The sequence below is a fragment of the Lissotriton vulgaris genome, chromosome 10, assembly GCF_964263255.1.
Source record: "Lissotriton vulgaris chromosome 10, aLisVul1.2, whole genome shotgun sequence".
NCBI classification, from domain to species: Eukaryota; Metazoa; Chordata; class Amphibia; order Caudata; family Salamandridae; genus Lissotriton; species Lissotriton vulgaris.
The window spans coordinates 794338609-794350798 of record NC_141698.1 but is presented as its reverse complement, the minus strand read 5'-3'; the positions used below and the strand labels follow the sequence as shown (position 1 = coordinate 794350798).

At 43.4% G+C, this 12190-nt stretch overlaps 1 protein-coding gene across 1 annotated transcript in view; it reads left to right on the top strand.

The window, feature by feature from the left end:
- The window catches only part of DNAH11 (dynein axonemal heavy chain 11), a 3435931-nt gene that overhangs the window by 1533260 nt on the left and 1890481 nt on the right, over positions 1 to 12190 (top strand). Inside the window, exon 39 of the mRNA XM_086939827.1 lies at positions 10804 to 10998. Within this exon, the coding sequence (XP_086795953.1) occupies positions 10804 to 10998 (195 nt within the window). The remainder of the gene's footprint in view (positions 1 to 10803; positions 10999 to 12190) is intronic.

The window sequence follows — 12190 nt, the reverse complement described above, 5'->3', positions numbered from 1 at the left end:
CCAGGCAGGTTTCTGGAGTGAAATTTAACTATAAATTGCAAAAGAAGTTCCCAGGAGAGGCATCTGCTTTGCAACTCAAAAGGGTCTTCCCATCAACAGAGAAGTCAAGAGTGAGCAACAGGACTTGGCTAACACAAAAGATGATATAAGGAGCTCTGAAGTAAATGATTTTATATCGAGTAATTAAGTAGCCATTCATATTGAGGGCCACATTGGCATATTGTAATTTAGAAAAGTAACAAACAAATGTGTATGACCAATGGCAGGTGCATCCTAGTAATCAAGCTCCCCGTGTTTTATCATTGGCTCAGAAATGTGAATACTATTGATTCACAATTGCAATGCAAAGATCTGCTGTCCCTAGCTATACTCCCTAGCTGATTGGATTATGTCAAAGATGAGAATTTGGATTTCGGTTTACAATCTTATTATAAAGCTGTTTTACTTAGGCAAAACTATTGAAAATGAGACCGTATTGGGAAACCATGCAGTCTGAACACCGCAGGCCTTTACCACGCAGGAATTTACAACTAATATGCCTGTGATTCTTATTGCACGTGGAAAGTTTTGGCTGATTCATAAAGCAAGAGCTTAAAAATTGTGGTTGAAAAAGGTCTGCTTTTGCAATGTTAATTCCCATAGGACCTGTCAAAACGACTACAGCCCGAACCACTGAACAGAAAGCTAGATTTTCTCCAGCAAATTGTGCCTTTTGTTATTTGTTGTAATTCTGTTCAGAGGTTTTTGAGACATTTCAGAAGAGAAAGTTAGTGATATCTGTGTTTGCGATCTTTTCGCGGAGAAGTAGCAATTAATCGTGACAATGCAAGCCAACAGGAATGGTGTGATTGGCTGGCCGCAACCTGAAGATAAAGTTTGGCTCCCATTTTATAAGTTGGGGAACTGTTTCTGCGGCTGAAAGGTTTTATGAAAGGTGATATAAGGTGTCAGGGTGGAGGTACTCTAACCCCATGTTTGACAAATGTGGGCGTTAATGTCACATGTTATGTGGGCCAAAAATGACTTTTTAGAACATGTGTGATATTCGTAAATATGCAGTGATCGTCAGGGCACCCCAAGGGACATCATGAACATCATGACATTGTAGGGAATATTGGTGAAAAAGGTAACAAATAGATATATATATTCACACACCTGCACTGGCTTTTATTTAGACACTTACACACTTACTCACAGATTTTTATGCACCCAGAGACACATCCATTCAGAAATGTATACACCCACTCACAGTTGCACTCCAACACTGACCTACTGTGCCCACTGTAAACCCTGAAAATACCCTTCCCAATCAAAAACCCATACCCACCCTAAACCCTAAAATTACCCTTGCCACACAAACTCCGAAACCCAACCTAACCCCTAAACAATGACTTACCATCAAAAACCCTTATCCCACCTTAAACCCTAAAAATTCCTATAATCCAAAAACCCTTACCATGCAGGGGCATACGTTATTGTTAGCTCAGTTAACTAAAACTGCTGGATTTTCCTGGCTTTGTATGTACGTCTCTGTAACCTTTGTTTTGTTTTTGTGAATTACTTTTTTTTAATTCAATTTCCTAACTATAACATCCCTGTAACCTTTGTTTTTTTCTGTGAATTTCTAAGGTTTTTATAATTCTATTTTTGCAGCACTATCGCATTCACCATAACATCAAGATTCACAAACACTGTGTTAAAAAATATATCTTACACATAGTCACACACTGTAGACAATCTTTGATAATAGCGCTTTGGTATTGGGGTGTTTTAACAATTATTTTTGTATTTACTTTTTATTAAAAATTTTTTTTTTTATCTTTTATGCTGATGCCGGAACTCGCAATGCCATTGGTATTTCCAAGACCACATGTTTTTTTTAATCTCTAAAACACATATATTTACAAACTGTAGTCAATGTTTCACAATAGTGGTTTGTTGATGAGGATATAAAAGTTAAAGTATTATTTTAGCATTTTTTTAAGTTATACTAAAATTCAGTTTTCTTGGTGTCACCGGAAGTTGCGATGATGTCAGTACCCACGTAGACCGTGTTGTTTTTTTGAAAGTGAAAAAAATATATATATACATGTAGTGTTAACTGTTTTTGAGAATAGGGGTCTACTACTAAGGAGGTTAAAGTAAAATATCTGTATAGTATTTAAAAAAAAACAAATTTTTTAGGTTTCCCCATTTTCCCGGCATCACCACACGTTGCAATGAAGACGGTATTCATGAAGACGATGTGGTTTTTTGAAAGTCTAAAACACATCTATATATGTAGAGGAGAGTGTGTTTGAGAATAGGGGTTTCCTACGGAGGAGGTTAAAGTAATTTATTTGTATTATTTAGAAAAAAAAAAAAAAATTATAATGTTTCCCCATAGTTGCAAAATTACGAAACAAAAGCAGGAATTCAATAGTCACCAGAACATTCATAATTTATAACTATAAAATGGATTCTATCACACAGTAGATATATTACTAGCAACATGACTCTATACAGAACATGTAAGACTCCTTCAATCTGCCTATGACAGATGCAAAACACTTTCACTGGGATCTGTCACTCTGTTCATCACTGTAGCACTAAGTCTTTCCTTCGGTGTATAAGTATCTTATTGAGTCTGTCACTAGGTATGTCAATCTCTCATTGGGTCTGTTAGTGGGTGCATCACTTTCAAAGTAGGTCTATAATTGTGTATCTAAGTCTCTGAGAGGGTGTGAGACCAGTGCCTCGGTGTCTCAGTGGGTCTTTTGCTGGATATATCAATGTTTGAGTGGATCTGTCAGAGGGGGCATTAGGGTCTGAATGGGCTTGGAAGTGGGTGTCTAAGTATCTGAGAGGGTCTTCCAATGTGTGTATAAATGTATGAGTGGGTGTCTGAGTGAGTGCATCACAGTCTCAGTGGGCCTCTGAGTGTATCTATCAGTGTCTCAGTCCATCTCTGAGTGGGTGTGTTAGTGTTTGAGTGAGTCTGTGAGTGGGTCAGTTTCTCAAAAAGACTCTTAGTGATTGCATCAGTGTGTCAGTGGGCCTCTGAGTGGGTGTTTCAGAGTCTCAATGGGTCTCTGAGTAAATCCATCAGTATCTGAGTAGATCTCTGACTGAGTGGGCCAATGTCTGAGTACGTCTGTGAGTGGGTCAGTGTCTGAGTGGGTCTCTCAATGATAGTGGCAGTATATGAGTGGACCTATAAGTGGCTGTATCAGATTCTCAGTAGGTGTCCGAATGGATCCATTAGTAAGTCAGTGGGTCTCTGAGTGGGGGGGGGGCAGTGTCTGAGTGTGTCTGTGAGTGGGTCAGTGTCTGAATGGATGTCTGAGTGATTGCGTCAGTGTCTCAGTGGATCTATCAGAGGATGCATTTTTGTATGAGTGGGCTTCTAAAATGGGTGTCTGAGTTTCTCAGATAGTCTTCCACTAGGGGCATCAGTGTCTGAGTGGACCTCATAGTGGGTAAACCAGATGCTCAGTGGGTCTCTGAGTGGATCAATCAGTATCTGACTGGGTCTTTTAGTGGCTGTGTCAGTGTGTCAATGCGTCTATGAGTGGGTGCATCACGGTCTGAGTGTATCTCTAGATGTCTCAGTCTGAGTGGGTCTGTGAGTACGTGCATCAGTGTTTCAGTGGGCCTGCGAGTGGGTGTCTCAGTACCTCAATGGCTCTGTGAATACGTACATCAGTATATGAGTGTGTCTGTGAGTGGATGTTTGAGTATCTGAGTGTTCTGATTTGGTGCATCCTTGTCTGAATGGGTCTCTAAATGGGTGTCTCAGTGTCTAAGTGAATCTTTTTTTTTATATTGTGTTTATTGATTTTGTACAGAAAGAACAATAACAGAAACATCAGGCATAGGGTCCCAAAAAACAGTTACCAGTCAGCATGTTCATATTCAAAAGAAAAAAATCATCCATCCAATAGCTGCACAGTGTAGCCACACCTGCAGGAGATTCCAATTAAAAGTACACATGTATAGGTTGGGTGATACAAAGTCATATACAACACATTTGGAGCATTTATCATCACATGTACAGCGATTTAAATGACTTGAAACGTTGGAGACCGACTTATCGCAGATGCGCATCAGGTCTGTTCAAACATCTAGCGGGCAACAGAGCAACCCCAATTTCCATTTGCAACTCAGGCCACTTGACTCCACAGGCATATCATGTAACCACTTTTTCAGTGTCAGGTGCTGTGTTGTTGTCCCTGGCGCGTGCCCAGTGTAAGAAAGGTTCCCATATGTTTTTTGGTCTCAAAGTTGGTGGCATTAGGTCCCAATATTCTCCCAGCTGCGTGTGGCCATATGTAACATCAGCCAACCATTCTTTGAAGTTGGGCACCCTCTTTCAACCCCAGCGAATAGCGACCTGCCTCCACGCATACAACAAGAGGAGGGCATGTAGTTTGCGTCTTTTGGGCACAAAGCCCAGTAGGCTCAAGAGTGGGGAGGGGGCATCTGTTCGTTCAATGATATGATTTACCATCAAATATATCTAACCAATATGTAGTCAATCTCGAGCAATCCCATGCCATGTGCAAGAAGGACGCTGGTTCAAACCCGCAGCGCCAGTATCTCTCATCTTCCCTTAAGCGCATACGGTAGAGACTTATAGGTGTCCTGTAAAATCTGTGTAAAAATTTAAAATGGATAAGGCGTAATCTATAGTTCGGGGAGAGTGTCATCAACTGCCTGCAACAAAAATCCCATTGTTCGTCTGTCATGGGAGAGTCTAATTCACTATTCCACAATTGCAATGATTTCGGCTGAAGTATCGGGGCATTGTTTTGCATATTGGTATATAGACATGTCACCAGTTTTCGTGGCGAGGTCTGCGTTAAAATATTATCTAAAGCGTGCAATGTTGGGGGCTCCTCAGGAAACTCCTCCCAAAGTGTGTGGCATGCAGCTTTTAACTTGTGATACATAAACCTTTCCATGAAGGGCACCTCTTGTTCATCTGCTCTCGTGGGGGGGGGGCTCTGAATTGACCCTCAGCGTATAGATCTGCAAAAGTTCGAAGTTGTACATCTCCAGATAAGGCCCTACTGACACCCTCCACCAGACAAGGCAGCATCGGATTGCGTTGCAGAGGTAAGGCGTATACAGTACTGGGAGTTTAGCTCTCTTTTGAAGTTCTCATCACGCCCATATCAACGTGCAGGCTGTATCCACATCTTCCCTGGGGCGCTGAACTTTTTGGTATAGCACCACTGCAAGCGGGATCGGTGCAACCGCGTCAATTTCAACTCCGACATGAGGTTGGTATGGCGTCTGGCCCCTTTAATCTCATGTATAAATGAAGCAGATTTAGATTTACGAACCATCCCTGCTAGCGTGCGTCCCGGCCTATCCCCTTCTCCATAGCGTCTTGCTTCAGCGTATTTGCCCAGGAATTTAAGTTCCCTTTGCGCCTCCTCTGAAAATTCTAAGAGCTTCTCCTTCAACTTCGCTGTCGCTATGCATTTCCCTCTAATTACCACCTTTAATGCTTCCCACAATGAGGCTTCGATTGTTACAGAACCAGGGTTAAAAGCAAATTAATTGGTGATATCCATCCTGATCTCTTCCTTAAAAACTTTGTCTAGTAGGGCATGGGGGGGCAGCCTCCAGGTGAAGATACGTGGTGGCAAATCCGGCAATGATAATTTAAGTAAGCATGGAGCATGGTCAGATAGTGATCGTGCCAGGTGGGAGACTTCAAGTGTCCACGCAGCCACATCTGCCAACACCAACCAAATATCTAAACTGGACAAAGTGGCGTGGTGACCAGATATGCATGTCCCCTCCCTCAGTTCGGGGTGCCTGACCCTCCAGATGTCCAACAGGGGACCCTCCGACAAAAGATTGTTTAAGGCCAAACTAGCATGTGGGTGGAAAGGTTGTGATGCACCGTGTCTATCCAAATCATCGTTTAGCACTGCATTAAAATCCCCTCCCCAAATTATTGTCTGGCAGCCTTTGGAGACTATCTGTGACCAAATATCGCAAAAGAAATCACGGCTATCAACATTCGGGCCATATACAGCTGCCAACACCACAGGTCTACCCCCCCAAGCACCCACCCAAGATAATACATCTTCGGCCAGGATCAACATAGGCAGTTTCCCCTTTCCAGTCTATACCCTTGCGAGTGAGTATTGCCAAACCCCTAGCATAATTTGAATAAACAGCAGAGTGTGTGTCCGCCCATCTAGTGTGCCGTAGTTTTTTGTGATGGTTGTACGTTAAGATGTGTCTCCTGTAGGAAGCATATATCAATGTTATGCCTTGCTAAGTAAGCGTGGACCAGTATAGCTTTCCTGCCATCATTCAGAATATTAAAGGTGACCGTGTGTGCCACTATAACAGCCGCGTAATGATTTTACTCACCCCCAGCCTCCAGTGACAATGAATGCTCCAGTGTAGCCTCACAGTGTATATAACATATGCAGACTGGTATAAAAGAGAGACACCAAACACCCTTCCCCACCCCCCACCCACTCCAACCCCCCAATTAAGTTGTGTCATACCCCACCCAATTCCAATTGTGGAATTCAACAAAGCAAGCATAGGGATTCTCCCCAAGAGGGCATGGTGAGGCCGGCATACTCCCCGTTTACCAGGGTGGCCGGGCGCAATGCAGACACGCCAGTGGCAGTATAGCGTGTGGCTGAGTGTTCCAATGCTTATATGTGTTCAGGAAGGAAGGGGAGCAAGACACTGCATTAAAAGCTTTAACAAATCTAACTGTATGCGGACCAACATGTCTGAGAACTGACAAAAGAGCACAGAGCACATGCAACATATCAGAGCGTAGGCAATAAAGTGCATTTGGGACATATCAATCATTATCACTTAGCCGGTTATCACTGTGGTCCCGCCCAACTCCAGCCGCTTTTTGCTTGTTACCGCACACATGCTTGGCAAATTTTAGTGCAGACTTAGCATCGGTGAAAAAATGTGCAGTTCCATCATATGAGACTTTGAGTTTTGCTGGGTATAAAAGAGAGTAGGTGATCTACGCTTGCAAAAGAAGGCGTTTAGCTGGGAGAAATTCCCTATGTGCCGCCTGAACCGCTTGGGTGAAATCCAGATAGAAGGAGATGTTATTTCCTTTGAGTGATCTGTCCTTTCTCCCTTGCCAGATGCAAAATGAGGTCTCTGTCCTGGTAATTTAACAGTTTGGCCAGTATTGGTCGCGGTGTTCCGCCCACGGGTGGCTTCGGGCCCAGTGCTCTGTGCGCCCGTTCAACCACAAACACTGGAGATAGGTGGGGGTCGAACAACTCGTGGAGGAGATCCGTCACAAACACTTCCATCTTAGAGATAGCGGTTGTCTCCGGAATGCCAATAAGGGGGAGGTTGTTCCTCTGCGACCGTGCCTCCAAATCATCATTCTTTGCCCTTAAAATACTCAGCAGTTTATCCATTTGCAGTAGTTGCTCTTTTGTTTCAGTTTAGAACTCGTGAATTTCAGTGTGTCTATTTTCCAAGCAATCTAGTCTGGTTTCATGTGTGGCGACTTGGCATTTGACAGAGTCTAATTGTGAGGTCAAAACGTCTAATTCCGTATCGATATTGAGCAGGCTGGAGCGCATCTCTAGCATTAAGGACTTGAGGTCTTCTCCATGGTCTTCCGATTGCCCATCCTGACCTGCAGCGTCCTGTGCATCCGAATCCTGCTCATCATGCCTGTTGGAGCGCTTATTTTCAAAAGTGATCTTTGGCTGTTAAGCATCTGTTTTGCCCATGTTGTCTTTGTTAAGCAACACAAAGCACAAGCACTATGTCGCAGGTGATGCAGGCGGCCACTATGGTGGTAGATTTTTAGCTTTTTCCTGATATCACCTATGTTGCACTCAAACCAACCCAAGTGTGGTGCAGGCAGCCCGGGGAAGCAGTTCAGAGTCTCACCCCCAGTATCAAATATGCACACCAGAGCAGACGTTATGCTGCAGCACAGGGGAAGGTGCCCCACAACCACCTAGCTCATGCCCTTATGACGAGAATGTGAAATATTCAATGCAATGCAGCATTTAAGCACAGGCTAGCATCAGTTCATAATCAATCCGGCTTCTAGAGCTTTCTGCCAAGACACCAGGACAGCTTCCACCCCTCACACCACTCTCACCTGGAGTCCACGGGGCCAGGTATCACATGCAAGCAGCGGGGGGCATTGGCAACCTAGCACCAGCAGCTGTTATATGGGCGGACCTCAAACCTTGTTATCAAGTTCACGATTTAGGAAGGCAAAGTCGGGCTCCCCTTCAATAGCGCACTCGAGGTCCGGCTAACAAAATGGCTAGTCACTACAGTTCTCGAAGCTGCTCACGTCAGGATCCAAATGCACCTCCGGAATCCCCGGGCATTACCGTCAGCCACTGCAGCTTCTCCTCCCAACCTCGCTACGTCAGGACCCAGGGTGTCCGGCGTGCATCGTCAATGCCCAGCCGCCTCTGTCTTCAATGTAGGAGTATGTCACCTCCCACCTGGCCACCGTAAATCACACCTCGCCTCTCCATAAGCAGCAATGACAGCAGCTCACTTTTAAAAAAGGATCTGCCCCCAAGGAGGCGAATATTCACTCCCCCCACGCCATGATCGCACCAGCGCTGATTCTCTTCCGATCACCGGCCGCCTCTGCGGCCAGTAGCTCTTCCTAAAATGGGGCCGCCCGCTCCGTGCTTCAAGTCTCGGCACACCACCACCATACTTATCTCGGCACCAAGGGACCCGCTAACAGGCATTTAGGTCCGGCGCACAGCTCAGCCTCTCCAATATTGACCTGTTATCACAGGTAAGGTCCAAGCGCTGTTTGGTGGGTTGGGCCTACGAATCCACGGACTCGAGTAGGAGGCAAGGCGGGTGTTTGGTCACTTCTCCACCTGCTGCCGCCGTCTCGCTCTCACCGCCACATCCGTCCCGCTGTCAAATCCGCAGCAGTGAAGATCTTTTCGCGATGAAACCGAGATCGCCACAGACACCAGTGCCTCCCCAGTTTAGGGCGCCCCAGTCACACCGCCACAGCGATGTCGTGAGCAGGATTAATGCAGGATCATGTCCCAGCCGGCAGAGCTCGCTCAAGATGCTGCCATTCCGCAGCTCAGCCAGCCACGCCCCTTCGTCTAAGTGAATCTTTGAGTGGGTCACAGGGTGCATCAGTGTCTCAGTGGGTTACTGAGTGACTACATACATCAATGAGTGGGTATGCGAGTCTCCAAGTGGGTCTCCGAGTCAGTTTTATGAGTCTTTGACTAGATTTGTAAATGGGTATGTCCGTATCGGAATGCAACTGTTATTGGGTGTACAAGTTTCTTAATGGGTGTGTCTGCGCGTGCATAACTGTCTGTGAGTGAGTGCCTAAGTATAAGTCCGGGAAAGTGTGTGTACATCTATATATTTGTTGTCTTCTTTCACCCGATGTTCCAACGATGTTACACTGGGGGGTCGTGCTGACGATTGCAGCGTACTCTCAAATGTTGCACATGTTCCAAAAAATCTATTTTAGACACATAACTTGTGTCACTAACAACCCCATATGTCAAACATGGCATCAGAGTACCTCCACCCTGACCCCTTATACCACCTTTCATACAACTTTTCAGCACCAGAAACCGTTGCCTGATCCATAAATGCCAGCTGCAACTTTCTCTTCCGGGTGTGGCAAGCCAATCGCACCATTTTGGTTGGCTCTATTGGTGCCAGTTAATCACAACTTCTCTGTAAATGATAGCGATCACAGATATCACAAACCTTTTCTTCTTAAATTTCTCAAAAACTCCTGAATGGTTTTACACCAAATAACAAAAAGAACAATCTTTGGCAGAAAGGGTAGCTGCCTGCCAAATGTGGTTTAATTCCATCCAGTGGTTTGGGCTGTAGTCGTGTTGACAGATCCTATGGGAATTAACATTTATTTATTTATTTTTATTTACTTGAGTTTCATATAGCCCTTGCTAGACCCGGAGGTATCAGAGCGCTTTACATGAGGAGAGTTACATAGGTTACAAATTACACATTAACATTGCATATACACCCTTTATTCAACCTAATTTTTCTCAGCACCTGCCTCACGAATCGCCTTGAAACTTCCTAAGTGCAACAAGAATCGCCGGGCCATTTCTTTGGAAAAAATGTTGTTAACAATCCTAAAATGAAGTAAAAAATGCTTTTCCTATGGAATTATGGTCCTAACTATAACTACTTACTGCCAACTGCGAGTAGGTAATATGCATATTTTAACTTGAGGTTATACTTACCTGGTAAGTTTGTACCACGCATATGTCTTTCCTGTACATACCTCCACAATGCAAATTTCATTGTAAAGGCATTAGTGGCAAAGGCATATGTGTGATAAAGACTTGTGTGGTAGTGTTGCGCTCATTGTAATGACCATGTTGTTCCATCATACAACCAACAGTACCATATCTATATGTTACCTTCTCATTATACAAATATGTACTTAAACATTTAAGAAAAATATGGTATTCTATTAAGGTGAAAGGGGTAACATTCATGTTTTCGCTTTTTATTATCAGACTTTTTATTGAACAAAAAGTGCAAAATTAAACACAATCCGTATATAGCCTTTGTAGATGTGCTCACCTCTTTTATCTGCATCCACTCCCTCGTCTTTATGAGAACGATTTTTATTATGTAGCACTTGCCTTCACAGCTTTGGCCTTCCATGGTGCTGAAAGAAACTTTTTCATTAAAACCTTGCATTCAAATATAGTACAACAGAAGGGTTTAATATTCACATTTGTATTCCACTCCAGCACTAAAATATCAATGTATCATGTCATTCTGTGATTTCAGGTTCTGATGCGGGCTTTAAGAGACTTCAACTTGCCTAAAATAGTGACAGATGACATCCCTGTTTTCATGGGCCTGATCAGTGACCTGTTTCCGGCCTTGGACGTACCCAGGAAGCGTGACATGCATTTTGAACAGATGGTCCGGCAATCCACCCTGGAGCTTCACCTGCAGCCCGAAGAGAGCTTTATTCTCAAAGTAAAAGCTTTTGCATTTAATTACACCCCCTTAAGAGTTCCAATCAAAATAACTGCAGGTGCAGTAGGCCTGAAGGGTAAATTATATTGCAGTGTGTGTGCCCTGAATGTACTCTGTATAGTGTGTATCAAAGGCACTACAGGGCAGACACACTCCGCAGTTTAATATGGTAACAATTAAATCATTAGACAAGTTTCATGTTCATGTGAGAATAGAGAAATGAAAAAACCTGATGATTCAGTCTTTCCCTAAAATATTTCTGCTTAAGGTGGACCAGACAGTAACTCATGATCATGTTGCTACCTTGCCTCCATGTATTAGTGTGACGTGCATTTTACATCCATCTCTATAACGACATTACACGAAGCACAGATTCCTCACATCTTTGAGGTACTGAATTTAAATAAATTTTTAATTAGTTTTTTGTTCAAACAGCTTAGCTCGAAGTGTATATGTAAGTGGTTCAGTTTCCAAAGGGAACCCCTTGCATTGTGCAAATGGGTTACCACAACAAATTGGGAGAAGTAACGTTTCAGTGTTTTGAAACAGGATTTCGGTTGCAAAAATGCCTACATCTCATTCCAATTCAGAATTTAGAAGGCACGCCTACAAAGCACCCCTTTCAAATGCCAATTTTTTATGGAGTCTCAACTTATTTTAGGAGCCGGTTAAAGTTTGCCAACTCCTAAAATAGTATTTGCATGGTAGAAAAGTAATCTCTGCAGTTGCAAACTTCAAATGGCAGCGTGTAGTAGTTTGGGTCTAATTATGTTTTTGAAATTACCTTGTGCCTTCCCTTTCCATGCTTTTTGGAGAATGGAATTTCAAGAGCAATATATATTTAGCTAGGACTGCAGTGTTCGAAAGTGGGGCAATAATATGGGAAGGGGGAGCCTCAACAACTCAATAAGCAAACCCGGTTTAGTCTCAGCACAAGTCTCAGTGAAACTCTGCTCTTTCTTCTGGTAGCTATGGCCCAAGCAGCATCTAGAGAAATGTATGTTATGTCCAAACACCACTAAAATGTTTAAAGTGTAAAAAAAACTCTCCCAAAAAAATCCCAAACTAATTCAAAGATATGAAGAAAATGTTAATAAGCCAAACCTTTTACAGTTGGATAATGGGAACTAGAAATAAGAAGTTTACTATTTTTTGTTGTTGACATTTTTAAAAAAAACAATTGCAAAAAATA